At 41.9% G+C, this 19,690-nt stretch overlaps 1 protein-coding gene across 1 annotated transcript in view; it reads left to right on the forward strand.

The window, feature by feature from the left end:
* Positions 1-14,404: 14,404 nt before the first annotated feature.
* The window catches only part of C5H14orf132 (chromosome 5 C14orf132 homolog), a 45,829-nt gene continuing 40,543 nt past the window's right edge, over positions 14,405-19,690 (forward strand). Inside the window, exon 1 of the mRNA XM_054068937.1 lies at positions 14,405-14,577. Within this exon, the coding sequence (XP_053924912.1) occupies positions 14,551-14,577 (27 nt within the window). The 5' untranslated portion in view covers positions 14,405-14,550. The remainder of the gene's footprint in view (positions 14,578-19,690) is intronic.

Here is a 19,690-nt window from a genome sequence, read left to right on the forward strand (position 1 = left end):
ATAAACTAAACCATAATTATGTCTCTGAATGACAACCATAGGATGTGACGCCCTTGTGTTTTAGGTCCACAAAATATTTGCAATGAATCAATTGGGGTAGTCAAAGCCCAATTGCTCAAGGCAAATCCAGTCTATTATTAAAAATACCCACAACAATAACAAAAAAATTAAAATAAAATAAGTTAATATATGTTATGAAGCAGAAAAAGCTCTGACATATGCCACCAGAGAGTGGTTTTGCATCTGTTTGAGACATAGCTCTCCACCTAACAATGCCTGATGCTGTAGCTCGCAGGGGCTTCAAAGGTGCATGGATGGCACAGCTCTGGCAAGTGGAAGAAGGAGAAGGGAACAAGTCTCCTCTTTCAGAACATTTGTTATCATTTATTGTCCCCAAAAGTGTACGTCAGTATATAGCCTTGCTATCTACTTCTCCTGACATCATTTTTCCCTCTCTTCAATCAACATGAATACAGTTGCAATGAATTTGTAGTACATGATTTCTTGGGAAAACATTACCACACAAGCTGTCTGAAAGGAGACAGATTCTTTTCTACCCATCTTGCAAAGTTAGCTTATGAGGAAGGTACAGACCAGAAAGAGTGAACAGTAGCATGTCTTTGTGCAGATAAGACAGTGAGAGGAGTAACAACATGGGAGCAGCTATAGCCTGCATTTGGATTCTGCAGTTGGCAGTGTCCAGAAAGGTGTGACTTTTGTCAGTTCTCTTTTATCAGTGCCTTTAGAAAGACTTGGCTTTTCCAGATTCTCCCTTGTCCATTCTGTCTTGTTTTAAGGAGGTTTCTTGTTGCTGCAATCTAGGAACGCATTATTTATTTTGCTGGCTGTTCAGCACTCATTGCGTCACATCCAAAAGAATAGAGGAAAAGGAATCCAGCAACAAACTAATTTCTTCCATTCATTTTTCATTCTCTTTAGCCCTAGCATCAGCTTTGCCATTCAGGGAGCAAAATGGTTTGTGATCTAAAATACTGAGGGCAGTAAACAAAGTGTAATCCTTGCTGATTATATTAGCAGCTTTCTGTTTCAACAAGGAAGAGACTATTTGCTTTGTTTACACCCATTGTGGATTCCATCATGGGATCCTGCACCTGCATTTGTGGTCTTTTAAATAAAATAAATGAAGCTGGGTATGATAAGCACTGGCAAGTGAGAGGGAGTCAAAAATTGATATCTGCTTTTGTAAGTAGGTTATTTTGTGTTATTTAGACACAATAGTGCTGAAGTGTCTCACTCGTAAAATGCAGTGGGAGGTACCGATGTGCCAAGAACGGCAATTAATTCTCCCATGAACGGAGGCATTTGTCACAGTTATATTTATACATGAGATAGTCAGTGTCCCTGTTTCTTTCTTTTCATTTTTTGAGCCCTGGAAGCCTCTGCACTGAGGTGACAGGCCTTTTCATTTATCTAGCTATGTCTGAGGTAGGGAGCCAGCCTGATGTCTTAATCATGCCAAGTCAGGAAGGGCACAGAATCTGAGAAGAACTACTCTGCAACCCAGAATGATCAGTCATACTAAATCAGACAGATTTTTTCCTTCAGATGATAAGAACATACCACACCAGCAGACCCTTTCTATTATCAGCACTATAGATGTTACTCAGGTAGGTTAGTCACAGTTGGATCTTTCTACCTCATTTGCCACTCAGTGCCAGATGTACTGGTGTTCTCTGTGATGTGGGAACCTCCCTGATGAGGACCGAACTGGAGCCTCTAGACTGTATTCTGATGTATCAAAGGCATGTGGGTTTAAATTTTGGCAGGGTGCAAACTCGTAGAAGCTGAGGAAAAGAAATTTAGATAATGTGTTGAAAAAATGTTCTTATGTATTTGACAGACTCAAAGTCCAGAAAAGCCTCTTGAAAACTATTAGCTTGTGGAATAACCTCTCAAAGGAGTGAGTGTGATACACATAATAAGATGCTGAGCATTGTCCTATAGAGAGATCAGTGAAATGATCCTGTGTTCTTTAGTCTAAAGGCAGCAAAAGCAACTGCATAGGATGCTTCAGTGGCAGTCATGAGACCTGTTTCTGGCACCACTGCCTTTGTGAAATGCTTCGAGATAAGTAGAAGAAAAAAACTATGCAGATGCTGCAGATTTATAAATAATACATCACAATATTTAAAAGGAAAATTATTTTGAGATAGTTTATGGAAGACATAATGAATTAATTTCGCCCCTTAGGTGTCTTATTTTACCCATATTTTTAATTTGTGTTTATATTATACCATCTGGAGATGAAAGAAGTTGCTTCTTTGACACAACACTTTTGTTTTTCAGTGTATGGAGACGCAAAATCTCATTTTTTTTCCAAATTTTATTTTCTAATGTGAAAGCCCCAGAACCTGTAAATAATTTATTTACACTCTTTTTTGGAGTTTCTTTATCAGCTTCACTTCAATAATATTCAAACAGAGATCAGAGATAAGATGAATCTTCTCATGAGACCCTTTAATTGTAAGGTATCATGCCAGAATGTTTGAAACGTGATATGAATGTTTCAATGGGTCAAAGCAAAGTGCAATACAGTGATGTCCATATTTCATTAATTACGTTACCTCCCTGCATTTAAAAGTTCCCTGCACGTTTTAAAGAGAGAAACTCATTTCACAAGTTCTGACACATTAAACACGCAGTACATTGCCTAGAAAGATGTCTTCATTAGCTTTGCTTCACTGGTAAGCAAAATTAAATGGCTGATGATGACCTAAATTCAGTTCAATTCTGAATATCACAGACTAGCTCGTACTGTATCAGAAAACTACCAGATGACAGAAACACAGAAATTCAATTTGAGTATTTCATGAGCTCAGTCTTCCAAGGAAAGGGAAAAACCAGGACTAATCTGTATAAAATGATCAGGGAATCTTTTCCTATTCCCCTGCTCAAGCCTAGCCAAAACAAAGCTGTCAGAAGCCAATCAGCAAGCGTGAAGCTCTGTGCTGCTCACTTCTGAGTTCTGACTCCATGACAGTCATTAACAGTCCTGTCATTAGTCTGCTTTGGCATTGGGTCCAGGTTGTCCCCAAGGGAGATGGAGACAACATGCCTCAATTAAAAGCAACAGGAAAAAGCATCAAATTAAGCAGGGCTCATTGACAGCTAATATTTCCCACTCATCCATAAAATCATTTTTTTCCTGCTTCGGAGGCAGAGGCTGAATTCCACCCTGGCACAGGAGAGATTCTCAGCTAACAGGATAACTATGGCTGTAATGGGACTTAGAGCTTAACCCTTTGAAATGAGAATCAAATTTACATAGACCACCCCTGACAAACGCGTGGCCAACCTGCTGACAAAAAAATTCCAAGAAAACAATCTTACTTCCTCTTTGGGCCTCTTGTCAGTGTTGCTCTTCTTTGACAGTTAGAAAGTTGATCCTAACTAGAAGTTGTATTTCGTTGTTTCAAATTACATTAATTACTTTCTTTAATTTTTTTATATCCTCTCTGATTGTTCTCATGCTTTATTTTAGTCTTCTCTTTTGTTGACAAAACAGACCCATTCCCTTCAATCTTCCACAAAGATTTTCTTTGTTATTGGTCCCTGCTACAGCCCTTCTGAATTAAGCATTCCTGCCACCATCCTTACCCTGCCCAGTTCCTCAGTGGCTTCCACACTGCCCTTGAATGATCTGCTATACTTGTGCTGTCCTGTCATTTAATGTACTTTCTTTTGCCATGTATCACATTTTGTAATTTATCCTTTCTGAATTTGTCCCTTCTGTACTTTAGTTATATTTCTGCATTCACATTTAATTTGGTCATTTTTTTTAAAAAAAAAATTACTTCCTTATGCAATCATGACAATTGCTACAGCTTCTATGTCTTTTCCTCATTAGGTCACCTTTATATCGTGCATTAGTATACTGAAATGACACTCTGTTATCCTCCTGTTTACCTTTCCTGCAGAGACCTCCTACAGCCTACTGGATCTGGTTAAGTCTGCTTTTCTGATGTTCCTTAGATGAGTGAACTTTCTTCCTCCAACCCAGCAACAGAACAGGTCAGTATCTGGCAGTATGCCCTATCTCCATTTCAAATGTTCATTTTAGAACTTCAGCACTTCAAAGCCACACACCTTAGAACATTTGGTTACATATCAGGACATGCCATGCCAGTTACGTTACAACCTCCGCAGTTCCATTCAACTACAGCTTTCAGCCAAATTGTATTTAATCAGTTCTTTTCCACTAGCCAGACCCTAGGCCAAAACAAATGCTCTCAGAATGGTTCCTATAATGGACAGTGTATTTAACACGGTCCGTAACTTCCTGCAGTGTTTTCTCAGTTTATGTCTGAATAATGAAAATCCACTCCCTTCTCCCATTACCGCTACTTACTTTCCCACTAATTATTTCTATTAGTTGTTATAAAATGCTTCAGTTACCACCTCCTTCTGTAGCCCATTTTTGGGCATATCTCACAAGCCAGTGGTATCTCAATATTTTGCCTCTGCCTGTGGGATATTACTGTTTGTTGATGGTTGTTTGCCTCTAAAATATTCTAGACAGAATTTAATAATTCTATTCCCTGTACTTCTGGGGAAGTATTTTGGACTCAATACTAAGATCAAAGAGCTCCTGAGGTCTGGGTTCTGCTATGAGTTTACCCTTGGTCTTTGGTCAGTCTGTCAGAGCGTGTCTGTATCACACAGTCATAGAATCATAAAATCATAGAATCATAGAATCATAGAATAGTCAGGATTGGAAGCAACCTTAAAGATCATCTAGTTCCAAACTGCCATGGGCAGGGACATCCCACTAAACCAGGCTGCCCAAGGCCCCATCCAACCTGGCCTTGAACACGTCCAGGGATGGGGCATCCACAGCTTCCCTGGGAAACCTGTGCCAGTGCCTCACCACTCTCATGGTGAAGAAATTCTTCCCAATGTCTAAATCTGCCCCTCTCCAGTTTGTACCCGTTCCCCCTCGTCCTATCCCCACAAGGCTTTATGAACAGCCCCTCCCCAGATTTTCTGGAGGTCCCCTTCAGGTACTGGAAGGTCGCTATATGATCTCATCTGAGCGTTCTCTTCTCCAGGCTGAACAGGCCCAACTCTCTCAGCCTGTCCTCATACAGAAAGTGCTCCAGCCTTCTGATTTGTAGCCTTCCTCTGGACCTGTTCCAACAGCTTCATATCCTTCTTACGTTGAGGATTCCAGAACTGGACACAGTATTCCAGACGAGGTCTCACAAGAGAGGAATAGAGGGGCAGAATCCCCTCCCTCAGCCTGCTGGCCATGCTTCTTTTGATGCAGCCCAGGATATGGTTGGCCTTCTGGGCTGTGAGCACACATTGCTGGCTCATGTCGAGCTTCTCATCAACCAGCACCCCCAAGTCCTCTGCAGGGCTGCTGTCAGTCACATCATCCCTCCACTCCCCTTACACTTGGCCTTGTTGAACCTCATGAGGTTCTCAGAAGCCTACTTCTCCAGTCTGTCCAGGTCCCTCTGGATGACAACCCGTCCTTCCGGTGTAGTAACTACACCACTCAGCTTGGCATCATCTGCAAACTTGTTGAGGGTGCACTCAGTCTCGCTGTCAATATCATTGATAAAGATATTAAACAGCATCGGTCCCAGTACGGAACCTTGAGGGACACCACTCATCACGAATCTCCATCTGGACTTTGAGCCATTGACCACTACTCTCTGAATATGACCATCCAACCAGTTTCTTATCCACCGTACCGTCCACCCATCGAATCCATCTCTCTCCAATTTAGAGAGAAGGATGTTGTAGGGGACTGTGTCAAAGGCTTTACAGAAGTCCAGATAGATCACATCCATTGGTTTACCCATGTCCACTGCTGCAGTTACCCCATCATAGAAAGCTATTAAGTTGGTCATACAGGATTTGCCCCTTGTGAAGCCATGCTGGCTGCCATTAATGACCTCCCTGTCCTCCATGTGCTTTAGCAGGATCTTTAGAGGATCTGTTCCATGATTTTCCCAGGCACAGAGGTGAGGCTGACAGATTGGTAATTCCCAGGGTCGTCTTTTCTACCCTTTTTAAAAATGGGTACAATGTTACCCTTCTTCCAGTCACCAGGGACTTCTCCTGACTGCCATGACTTTTCAAATATCATGGAGAGTGGCTTGGCAACCACATCTGCCAATTCCCTCAGGACTCTGGGATGCATCTCATCAAGTCCCATCGACTTATTTATGTTCAGGTTCCTCAGGTGGTCACAAACCTGATCCTCCTCTATTGTGGGAGGGGGGTTACCCCCCTGGTCACTATCTTGCTGTCCCATGACCCAGGAGGGGCGATGAGAGCAGTTATTGGTTATCTCACTTCCTCTTCATATCTAGTTTAAAGCCCTATCTACAAGCTCCGCAAGCTCCTGGGCAAAGACCCTCCTCCCCCTCTGAGAAAGGTATCTCTCACCTGAAGCCTGTAATCCCAGTGCCATGTAGGCTATCCCATTATCAAAAAATCCAAAGTTACTGTTGTGACACCAGCCACGGAGCCATGTATTAATAGATTGGACCCGTCTGAGCTGTGCTATGTCACCACCTGTAACTGGGAGGAGGGAAGAAAAAATCACCTGGGCCCCCGATTCCCTCAGTAGCCATCCCAAGGCCCTAAAATCACTTTTAGTCCCCCCTTGGGCTTCTTACAGCTGCTTCATCGCCTCCCACATGGAGCAGCAGTAACGGGTAATAATCAGTTGTTCTCATCAGGCTGGGAAGTTTCTTGGTTACATCCCTTACCTGGGCTCCTGGAAGGCAGCAGACTTCCCTGTGAGTGGGGTCTGCTGGACATATCAGACCCTCTGTCCCCTTCAATAGAGAGTCTCCTACAACTATGACTTTCCTATTGGTCCTTGTGGCAGTTGTAGCGATGGAGCATTTACACCGTTTCAGTCTCTGACCCTGCTCTGATATGGGTGCATCTTCCTCCATGTTTTCCTCTGCTCTGTCCTCCACATTGAGAGCCTCATATAGGAAGATGTCCAAGCCAGAACCTACCTCATACAACATATGATACAGCATACAACACAGCAAAGTGCTGGCAAGGCTATTCTGTACTGAAGCCTCTGCAGACTTGTTCTTAAGATACTCTTGAACTGGCTTGTGTCAGAAATAGCATCGCCAACAGGACTAGGGAAGTGATCATCTCCCTGTACTCAGCACTGGCCACATCTTGGATACTGTGTTCAGTTTTCGGCCCCTCAGTACAAGAAAGACATTGGAGTGTGTCCAAAGAAGAGCAGCGAAGCTGAAGAATGGCTGAATGGCTGCTTAATCTGAAGAAAAGGAAGCTGAGGGGATGTTATTTGAAGAAAATAAACCATTAACAGCAACTGTGGTATTTATTGTTGAATTGTTTTCTGTTTTCTGGAGAAGGTGGCATACCAGGGGTTTGAGTGGCAGCACAATTCTTCTGGGAGGTATGCTTGAAGCTGAAGTCCTCTTTGGGAAGGAGAAAGAACTGGCTCACCAGGCCTAGTAAATAATGGTTGATCCCCAAGGACTGCTGTACATAATCTCTCAAGGTCTTGTGCAGTGTTCTCTCTTCTGGATATTTGATTATCTTCTGTCTTTGATTATCTTCTAAAATGAGAGTCTACACATTAGTAGTTTCACAGGAGCATCCCTTTTGCAAACTATTTCCCTTGAGAACTCTGACTGAGACTAAAATTTTCCTTCTCAAGGCCATATGCCTTCCTTTCCAATACTTCTAATTAGTATCTTGGTAATTATGTCATGGATTGTGGTTCTTAGATGTTTGCTGACATTTCAGTCTCAGAACTGAATTCACATTGTGATGGCTGATTACCTTGTTTCAAACATGTACAGAGTACATCAATGTCAAGAAATCAAATGTGCCATGACAGGAGACAGACTGCAGAGCTCATTGCTCACCTCAAACAGATTGGCTGATCTAAGGACAGGTGAAAAGTCTGTCAGATGGAGTAAGGAGGTAGTGTTTATTTCCATTAGAAACTTGAGAAGCATTCTAGTTCATTAGAATGAAATTCTACATGAAGCTAAAGGCCTTAAAACGTTAAGAATTTGAACACTATTACAGCTCATCTTTGTGCTAATGATACTGTTTTCAGGAGAGCTTTAAATCTAAAACTCTTTTGGGACGGGTACTTTACCCACAGGCAATATAAGGGTAACAGCTGACTATTATTCTTGTGTGAGCAACTTGAGTGAGCAACTGTGTTCAAAAGTCACATAGAAAGTTACAAACTTAATTTTCCTTTAAATTATTTGACACTAAATCATTTTATCATGTTATGTATGAGTGAGACCTTCAATATTCAACAGCTGCTCATATTAGAATTTGAGAGGGATAAAAAGCAATGTAATCCACACCAAATGTTTTGGGCAATGTTGCTCCCTCTTGTGATTACTGGAATACATTGAAAGGTCAGCCAGGGTGCTGCAGCCTTGGCTTACAAAGACAATTTTATTTGTCAGGCAGTAAAGAGTTGTAGACCTACAACTGCAGGATTCCACTGCTCAGTCATAGACATTCCACCGTAGAGAAAAAACAAAACAAAAAAACCCAAAAAACCCCCCAAGCAATCAGCATCATTCTGACCATTTCTGAATAAAAAAAATGTTGGCATGGCAGTTTTCAAAAATTACAGTGTAAAACCAAAAGTTTGTTATTGTAATCTTATTTATTTTTTTTAAAGAAAGAGAAAGTATGAACTTACAGTGCATTAGGAATGCACATCTGACTGGATGGCCAGTATAGCAGCACCTGAGGCTTTTCTTTCTATCATTTCTGAGCTTCTTGTCCCAAGACTACCTAATATAAAGTCTAACTTTCTGCCAGTGCGGTAAAGGCTCTAGATGGTTTCCTTGCACAGGATTGCCTGAAGCACTGGGCTACAGACAGATTACTCCAAATTGTTTCTGGTTTACCTAGTGACTTAACTGTCCTTATGCAGAGACATCTGCCTTCAATGAGAGTTGAGGAATAGATCATCTTCTCCCTCCCAGTCTTTTGTAGAAGATATACCTCCAGGGAACCAGGATCTGGGATTGGTAGGTCACCGAATCAGTTTCCCTCTTCTTGGCTTATTCTTTATCTTATTATTTCAAATGGTGGGCCCCTTTGTATATATTAGAAAGTGGAATAGTCCTTGCTTATTATCTTCATGAAAGAAAAGTCATGGCTACTTTCTAAGGAGGGGATGCTGGGTCTGGAGCCAGAGAAGGCATCAGCCTGCAATGTGGACTCAAAACACTCAATTTGTGTTTTCTAAAGGCGTAATTGTTTCAGCACACATCTGAAACCTACTGTCTGTTAATGGCCAGTTCAAACAAACTAGGCCCTGTCCACTTTGACACGGTCTCTCTGAAGAGTGTAGCTATGTCCCAGTAGTGCCCAGGGTACCTGGAAAGCAACTTGGGGCATTTAGGTACCACTCAAGGAAATATTCTGCTTAAGTTGCAGGTTTATTATTGAAAGACTAAGTGCAAAAAATGTCAATGTTCAGTTCCTGAACAAACAGAAAGACAGAAGTCAAATGCTTCTGAACAAATTCCCTTTTGGTAATTCAGACCAGCCAGACTTCACCTGAAAAAATCAGCAACCTTGTCTTCATTTATGATACACTTAAAAGCAGGGGTTTGTCAGATAATGCACTCCATCTCCAGACAGGATATTGCATGTCACTGTGACTGACTCTTCATTAAGGAATCTGATTTTTTTGCGTGACTGCAACCTGCAGCAATGAGGTAGCAGTAGGTTAAAATTGGGGTTCAAAGGGAATAGCATTTAACTACATTAAAATGCACAAAGAAGCCGACTTTACCATCTCTCCTCAAAGTGGGATTGCTAGTCCCCCTTCGCATAAATGTAGGATTTAAACGTGATATCAGAGGAAAGCTAAAAATTGGTACTGTATTGCCTAAGGTATATAAATACAACATATGGCAAATAGGATTGTACAGATACAAGCCCATTTAAAACCCTTTTCAGCAGCAAGACTCAATTGTCACGTTTTGTTAGATCTGTTTTGTGAAGCAAAGGCAGAGCTTATGTACACATGCAGTGCAACAAAGGATTTCCTACTATGCCCCAGGAAAACTGACAAACCAAACTAATCTCTAATTGAGTTATGCTCCACTGTACTGAAAAATGTGCTCTTTTTAGCAAACAGCTTTAAAGCTAATTAAAGAGCATCTTAGGCTATCATAGTTCGTTTTTAAGAATAACGTTATGCAACTGTGTTTGTAATTTTAACTGGGTGATACAATGTCTGCCCATAGCAGTAGCAAATCATGACATAATCCTTTTAAAGTGATCTTGATATTCTTGATGAGAAAGCTATACCATAAGGCTGGCAAGAAAGCAAGTAGATCCCAACTTAAACTCTGCATCATCTCTGGAAGACAGAAGCAGCTCAAATAACTTGTTTTACAGAAGAACTTACAGAGCTATTATAAAGCAATTTACATCCAGACTGTATTTTGGGGGAAGAGGGAGAAGAAAATCTTTGTATTTTGTAATTTTGTAGTATTGTAATAAAAGTTTGTAATTCAAATAACTTGTTTTTCTTCGCAAATTATTCACAGCTTAAACAGTACAAAAATGTGCTGCTCTACAAACAAAGTAGTGAACTATACAGAAAGTAGAAATGAAAAACAAAGAGTGATTTTTTTTTCCTTTGTCAGGCTTAATAAATATGAATGTTAAATAGACAGCTTCGAGATGGAGGACAATGTGGTGCCTAACAACTTTGGCATCTAAAAAAAAATCCTTCTATAACAAAATGTTATAATGACTGGTTTTAACTGGCACTATCCATCGAGATAAGTTAGCCAAATTCCCAGATGAGATCAAGAATAGTATTGGACTGTATGGATGTTCATGGTTAGATCACACAAGCAAGACAGCTGGCATATGCAGTAGTCCTTTTGTTAGTTATTCTTCCACTTAAATCAAACTTACAGAGCACTTAACAGATATAATCAATTTCTATACTACTGACAAATGTATAGCATCTGCAAAATGCAGCGATGGGTACTTTTCACTAGCACTGTATGTAATGAATACCTCTTTCTCTATACTAGTAAGAATTTATATACATAGACAACAGTCAGCAATTTTCCGCATTACTCAAACCTCATTGACTAAGATGCAATGAAGCCATTTTTGTGTCATAGGAACTGGAAGTAGCTGAGTTTACTGTCCCCTATATTGAACAACACTTCTGCCCAATTCAGTTCCTGACAGAGAAACAGTTGTTCCAGAAACCACTGTGAAAATAATTAGAAACTTGAGTAGTTCACATTTATTTTTTCCCCAATAATTGGTCTTCGTGGTATTCCTGAAGTGAGCAACTACATGAGACAAACAGGAGGAAATAAATTTCTGAGATACTAAGAATAAAAAGAAAAATTTCTAGAAGTATATGAATAGACCAATAAAAGTGCTGCTCTATTTCTCAGTGGAATGGTAAAATTAATGAAATTTTATGCCAAGAAAGCCAAAACGATAATGTGTCATTGCTCACTAAAAGGTCAACTATGAGCAAGTAACCTGTGAGAAAGAAAATCTCGGCCAGGAACCACTTGAAATACTGGCTGAATTGGCTGAATTTGTTGAACATCACAATAAAATACTTGGAAATGTGACTGAACAGTCTTGCTACCATTAGCGATGCTCCTTTAGCACTTTGAGGGGCTGGAAAAGACACCGTAAGACTGGAAAAAGATAAACACAGTATCTAAAGCAGTACTCAGAAAGCAAATAGTTGTCCCAACGAAAATAATCATGTTCCTGGTAGGCAAAGCCTTAGAAAATGGCCGGCAGGATAAAGCTATGCATTGCCTGGCAGGGAATGGAACTTTCCTCCTTAGACACTTTTGAGAAGAGAGTCCTATTGGGAGGGCCACTCATTTAAGTGGTTACATTTTAAGCAGGTACATGGACTATATTATTTACTGAGGTCTTTTCCAGCTCTCTTTCTCTATGATTCTTGTGCTCCATCGAATTAAACAAGTACAGAATCATTGTAGTTTCAAAGCCTTAGTTATTTTATTATTATAATGAAATAATCCTTACTATAGCTGTTGCCGCAGACGTGGGAACTGACCTGTCTACATTCACCCTATAGAGATGTCTGCCCAGAGCATGTAACATTTATCTGGATGATAAAATATTAACACTGCTTTGAAGCTATTTTATGGCTTCTGACACGCACATCAATACTCTTCAAAACTTTGGAGAGAGTCCATGAAGAAACAAGTCCATTATTTACACAACTGAATTTAAAAATTTTAAAATTACACAACCTCTTTTGGATTTCACTTGTTTTACTTAATGGGCCTTTCGACATAAAAGCATTTTTGGCAGTCACACTGATAGTCATTCAAGTGAAGGACTGATTTAAAGCAGCTGATTTTCTTTTCACTGCTACCTGCAACATTAAACTTACAAAACAGCATAAAGTTCACAGTACTCAAGTGGAAGTACCTACTACTTTTTCTTCCAGAGTTTAAAACTGCAATGCAAAGCTGATTCTCCAGGTAATTCTGCTATTGGCATACGCTTGTATTCTCACTAGCCCTGATTCAGGCTCCTGTAAAAAGCTGAAGTAGTAAAACCACGGCAAATTATTTCAACCTTGGAGACCAAACCAACAGGTGCATGGCAAAAGGGTGGTGAAAATGACAAAATAGAAACATTCAACATGTGAGAACTTACATTTTTTATTATTCTACTTTTCTAGTTGGTGTCAAACTTTTTCAGTGCCACTCAACGTGGGTTCACGGAATTTTCACGCAAAGTGCTAACAGTTATCTGCGAGGTACAGGGGAAAGTATAAGAAAAGATACAAGTATGTTTATTGTGAATTGTCGAATAGTAAATTCAGGGAACAAGAAGACGACAAGTTACAAATTAAGTTGTAACAGCTAAGTCATGAAAAGGTGTAAGAACAAACTATCAGAAGTTCTTTGTGTGTTGGGAGGAGCTGGTTGAGTATGTCAAAAAAAGGCTGGCTATTGAAATGATGATTTGTAAATGGTGGGATGAAATGTCAACTGCAACGTTTAAAAAAACGATTAACGACTAAGATAACGATCGTTATCTTCTTGTCACCCGGAGTCGTTGAGATTAACCACTCAGATATGGTCACACCTTAACGACTCTGAGTGGGATTGATTTCATCCCTCCTGGATATGCAGTGAGATGTGCTTGTCATTTGGGGGAGGGGGGGATATAAATATGAAAGCAATTCTGTGTATATAAAGTTCTCTGAAATCATTGTTCGGTAGAAGCACTTTGAGGACGAATCCCGAGTCTTTTCCAGCGCTGTGTAAAGTGTACCAGCCTTAATGGTTAAATTAAAATGTTAAGCATAAGTTTCTTTGTTTGACGGTTTGGGAAGCTGGGCAAGAAAAGCGAGTACCCAGCAGCCGGGCAGGTATCTCAGAGGGCTGGTATAGAATCATAGAATCGTTCAGGTTGGCAAAGACCTCTAAGATCATCAAGTCCAACCATCTACACAATGCCACCATGCCTACTAAAACATGTCCCACAGTGCCACATCTACCTGTTTTGTGAACAGCTCTGGGGATGGTGACTCCACCGCTTCCCTTGGCAGCCTGTATCGTAGGATCATAGAATCATAGAATCACCAGGTTGGAAAAGACCTCTGATATCACCAAGTTCAATGGCACCTATCTGCCACTAAACCATATCCTTAAGTACCTTGTCTACTCATCTTTTAAGTACCTCCAGGGATGGTGACTCAACCACCTCCCTGGGCAGCCTCTGCCAGTGTCCAATGACCCTTTTGGTGATAAAGTTTTTCCTGATATCCAGGCTGAACCTCCCCTGGAGCAGCTTGAGGCCATTCCCCCTTGTCCTGCCCCCTGTCACTGGGCAGAAGAGGCCAGTTCCCTCCTCTCTATAACCTTGTAGAGAGCAACAAAGTCTCCTCTCAGCCTCCTCTTCTCAAGGCTAAACAACCCCAGTTCCCTCAGCTGCTATTCGTGTCCCAAAGTGCCACATCCCGCTGGTTTTTGAACAGCTGCAGGGATGGTGACTCCTGGGCAGCCTGTGCCGCGCAAAGGGCCGGCACACGCAGCGAAAGCTGAACTACGCCTGCCTTTTGGTGCGTTCATCATTCATCCCTCCGCTCTCCATCCCTCATCCGCCAGTAGCTCCCGACTTCGGTGGCGCGACCCGAGCATCCCGCCTCGCCTATCGTGACCCCAAGCACGACACCGCAAGGCTTTGCCTCGGCTGGGTCTCCCCGCGGCGATGCCCGAGGGGAGCGGGGGTCAGCGCCGCGCCTGGCGGTGCCGCCCGCCCCCCGGCGCCGCGGGGGCGGACCCGGGCGGGGGCCGATCGGCCGCCGCCCCCTGGCGGAGCCGCGCCGTGCCGTGCCGTGCCGTGCCGCGCCGCCAGCAGCCGGAGCTGGAACTGGTACCGCTGCCTCCGCCGCGGGGGGAGGCGCTGCCCGCGCCCCCGCGCCCCCGCGCCTCGCCCGGCAGCAGCCTCGGCAGCTCCGCCAGCTCCAGCGGCAGCTCCAGCACCATGGACATCTCCTTCATGGCCGCGCAGGTAGGCAGCCGCGCCGGGGCGGCCGCGGGGCGCGCGCCCCTTCTCCCTCTCCTCCACCGCCGCGGGGGAGCCGCGCCGCTCCCCGGCTTGGGGAAAATAAATAAGAGAAACCGGGAAAACGTGAAGCCTGGCTAGAACTGGAGACGTTGCATGCTGAGAAGTTGCCGGGCGCATCACCTGTTAGCGCGGAGCAGCGGGTACCGTGTTCCATGTATCTTATACCCTAATTCTGTGCATCGGAGAAGGCACAAAGCTGTGGGCTTTAGTCCGCTCAGACAAGTTCCTTGTACAAATGTCTTACATTTACTGAGGTTAATAATGCATCAATTTACAGCGAATTGTAGGAGTTTCTTCCCAATCCTCTGTGGTTGACGTATTATTTTCCTTTGTCACAATAAATGCCAAAGAATAATTTTTTTCATTGTTACTTGGTGACTTTGAGGAATCTGCCTTTCCTTAGGCAACATCTTTTTAAGGAAGAAAAGTATTTGCCTTAAAAGCTGCATCAGGGAAGGCCACCTGTGAAGCGACGTTTGCCCTCTCCAACATGGGTACAGATCTCCTGTCCGTGAGGCAAAAGAGGCAGAAGCCTTCATTGTGTTTTCCCCCTCTATATCCCACACAGCAGCGTGGGGATGGGGACAAGCTGCACGAAGACTGGGTCTGTCCCCGCGGGCTGGGGACTGGGAGCCAGCACCTCGCCTCCTCCATCGGAGCCAGGCTGGCAATGCAAATCGGAAATGGGGTTTTTTTCGGTCCTTTTCCTCCTTCCCGTGCTGCGTTTGTACGTGCGTCGGTGTATTTATGAGTTGTCTCTGTCTTGGCGTGCATGTGTATGAACAGATTTTCAGTCACATCAAGTTGTGGGCTTCGGCTCAAGGCGTGATCACAGGTATTGGTATTCAATATATGGATGCTTAATTTACTGAAAAGTATGTAATGGCTATAAGCCACACAGAGCCAAAAATCATATAGATAGGTGAATCCTGGTGAATGAGGTTATTAAACAGACACGCAGTGCTGTGATGCAGAATAAGTCACACACACTGAGCATACATTTCATATTTCCCAGGATAATTACTTCTGTTCATGTGGATACCCGATTATACACACATAATGTGTTTTTTTCCCAATCACTATTTAGATAACAGTTTGAATTTTTGCCAAAAAAAAAAAAAAAAGTACGCTCATTCACTATTTAGAGGTGGAGTAGGGACCAGGGAGGCCTTTCTGCACTGTTGCTGATGGAGCACTGACTTCAGCTGGAGGTCGTTGGTAGTATCCAAATCTGATCCTTGCTGCATTGTTTTGTTTCAGTAATGCAATAGCTGTTTTCTCTTGTTCCCTTCCTTAAAGTCCTCTTCCGATGGAGTGTCAGACTCTGCCTTTCTGAAGGTAGCAGTGGGCTGTCCAAGAATCTCTTCCATTTGGAGGTATTTCTAAGAACAGTTTTTTAAGGAAAACCACAGTGTAGAGGAGGAAAGCATCATTTCTACCTGTTTGAAGTGTTCCCTGGGAACTGGAGTATTCACGGGATGTTTTGTACATGTCAAATCATTTTCCTATGGTCAGTCCTCAGCATGATCAGCGAGATTCGTGTCCATGTTTTGTTCCTTGAGCACTGAGTTGAAGCAGGGAAGGTTTTCTGTCGTTGTTGCAGAGAAATAGAGATCACAGCAGAAGGTTTTACCAGTACTCAGAGTGGTCTCTTCTAAAGCTGGAACTAGGGCTGCCCTTTCCCTTTCTACCTTAAAGCCCCTTTCTACTCTCTCCCTTACTCTTAGTGTTCCATATTCCATGTATCTTCTACCCTAATTCCGTGCATTGGAAGAGTCACAAAGCTGGTTGCTTTAGTCCTATCAGAAAGATTCCTTGTATAAATGTCTTAAATTTACTGAGGTTAATAATGCATCAATTTACAGCGAATTGTATGTGTTTCTTCCCAGTCCTCTGTGGTTGATGTATTATTTTCCTTTGTCACAATAAATGCCAAAGAATAATTTTTTTCATTGCTACTTGGTGACTTTGAGGAATCTGCCTTTCCTTAGGCAACATCTTTTTAAGGAAGAAAAGTATTTACGTTAAAAGTTGCAGCAGGGAAGGCCACCTGTGAAGCGACATTTGCCCTCTCGGACATGAGTACAGATCTCCTGTCCCTGAGGCAGAAGAAGTAGAAGCCTTCATTGTGTTTTCCCTATCCTCCTCTAGACCCCATACAGCAGCATGGGGATGGGGACAAGCTCCAAAAAGACTGGGGTACAGCAATCCTTCCTGTGGCCCGGTAGACCTTGGTAGGAAAGGATTGAATGCCTCAGAGCTGTCTCTGCTACTAAGCCCTTTGGATGGTGAGAGACTGGTGGAAGGGGAAGAAAGGAGGCAGTTGGAGCTCCTGTCTGTCTCTCCCCTAGACATGAGGCTTACAGGGTCTGCACAGCATTTTTTTTCACAGGGCACATGAGGAAGTCCTCTAGGAGGCCTTTCTGTAATTAACCTTTTATGAGCTGTAAGAGAGAATTACTTGGGCTTCTCTTCTGCTGAAGGAATTAAAATCCAGTTGTTAAGTCACTGTGCACCGCAGATGCTACACTAAACTCTGTTACTTCTCTGTCCTGGGCCTCTCGCACCTTTCTTTCTGAACTGAGTGACCCTTTCCATTCCTGTTGTCACAGTGGTGTTTAACCTCCAGAGTGTTATTCCTCTAGTAGAGGTATTGCTTTTCTTCAACTTTCTTTTCCCTGCTATATCTTTTTTGTCTTTTTTGAAACAACTCTGTGGCACCTATGGTGATGTGATCCACTGAGATGACCCTCAATAAGGAATATGTGAGAACAGAAGAGTATTATTGATCTGCACTACCTGCTCCTAACGCTTTAAAAAATGCTGTGCCGCACACTTAATAATATGCTTGTGGTGTGCAATAGGACTTGCATTTTACCTGGTGGATACCAGGTACCTTACTACTTTATATCAAAATGGGTAATGCCTAAACTGAGATGCTTAATGGCATAAAAGCAATGGTTACCTCTCAAGCTAATTTAGTCTCTACAGGACGCTGTAGGCTATTTATATTCCCTTCAGTTGCTTTGCTATGTTATTCTTATCACACCTTTGCACCGCTCATTGTGGACCCAAGTTTGCTTTGCTACAGCCCCTCTGATACATGAACAGAGACAGAAGGTTCATGTAAGATAGCATCACTGAGGCTGAAAAGCGTTATGTGTGTTATGTGGAGGCTTAAAATCTGGCATCCTCTAAACCACATGGGGTGAACAGGTAATGGTATAGTTAACAATGTCTTTTAAATAAAGTTCCTTTTTAAGATGTCTCTGAGATGGTTCATGCCTTGGAGACCCTGAAACCATTTAATGTGCCAGCAGAAAGATAAACGAAATGCCCCCCCAAATGATTTATTTGATGCTGTAGAAAGGATTACATTTTGCTGATAAAAATTGCTGTTGTGGAACAGGCAATTGTCAGGCAGTAATGCTAACAAATGTGATCAGGTACAGCTGTGTAGATACAGTACAAGGTTTTGGATGCTCAGCTCTAGCAACCACATCTGAACAACTCAGCTGTAGTAAATTTATTAGCTATGTCATGAAGAGTTGCTTTTTACTGTAACAGTTAAATCCATTGTTAAAATAAGCCTTCTTGCATCTGGGTGTTCATCAGTAGTCAGTTGTGCAGGCTTGGATGTACTCTGTTCTGCAGGTGCTCTAATTGATTTTGATTAAGGTCAGTTGTGCTAATAAGCATGACTCGCACCTAGTCAAAGCCTATTAGCTAGTACTTTTTTTAATTTTAAGTCCCTATTTTAATTAAAGAAATCCTGTAACACCTTAAGATATTGTGTCAAAGATGTTCCGACTCTGCTAAGCTGTGTGACTAGCTTATTTATGTATGATTTTCAGTGATTTCAGAGTGCTCTTGTAGTCTAGGTAACCTCAGAAATGGCCTGTTCTTATGGGTAGAGACTTTTGCTTCCAGAATAAAAGCCTGGTTTTGCGAATGTGAAGTGCTGGATCCAGGCTAAAAGCCCTCAGTGCTTTTCAGCCAGGGTCAGGAGTTTGCTGTCAGATGCCCAGTGATGAGGTGTCCTCCTCCTCCTCCCCTTTAACATGCTATAATTAATATCCATTTAGAACTTCCTAAAGCGTTTCTGATGGAAAGTACTGTAACAATGAAAATTGCACTTGGGTTAATGGAAGCAGGGTTGAAATGTGTTTTCAAATTGAAAAAATAAAGGCACATAGTGGGGAAAAATTGGGAAGCCAGAGAAGAATAAAAATGATGTCATGGTCTTCAGTGTGATACAAATCAATATGAGCTGAACGGCACCTGCAGTCATAATGGCAGCTATGTGGTTTTCAAGATTTATGATCGCAATTTAACTTTCCTAAGCAATTTCTGTAATTATTGTTTCATATTAAAATTGTGAAATGTATTTCTTCAACTTGCAACTGCATAATTTTTATGATCTCCATACAGTAAAAATCTTATTTTAATTGTTAGCTAAATGATTTCTTCTTCTTTTACAAACAGAACAGGGAAAAGCTACTCAGAGCCTTGGGGTTATGGATGTTTCTGTGGAGGTGTTTTTTAGTTTCAGTCCTATATAGTTTACATATGAATTATCTATTGATTCTCCATGTTCAAAAGCTCTTTGTAAAAAACTTATGAGGATTTGAAATACAATAAGTTGAATTATTTGTGCTTAGTTTCAATAATTAGAGGTTGTATTTTTGTAATCTTTATTTCTATTGTAGTGTTGAGGATTTTTTTAAATAAAAAACCTCATTACATGCTTCAGGAGCTGGAGAAAAAAATGAACAAGTTTAATACAGAAAGCAAAACCATATAAATAATAAACGTAATTTAAATTTCATTTAGAGCAATACAGAATACAAACCCATAGTATTTCAGGTCTGGTCAGTGATCATTCAATTTGCATTGAGACTTTCATTGCATTGATAGTAGTTCAAGCTGCTTTCCCCAAAACAAGGGAGTGGTCCTTTGTGTACCTTGAAGAAACCCTGTAGCTTGTTTAAGAAAATCCAAGGCTGCCATTCCTCCACATTGAACATCTATTGTTACAAGCTGTGTAACTCCTGGA

This window comes from Cuculus canorus, chromosome 5 (assembly GCF_017976375.1).
Source record: "Cuculus canorus isolate bCucCan1 chromosome 5, bCucCan1.pri, whole genome shotgun sequence".
Lineage (NCBI taxonomy): Eukaryota > Metazoa > Chordata > Aves > Cuculiformes > Cuculidae > Cuculus > Cuculus canorus.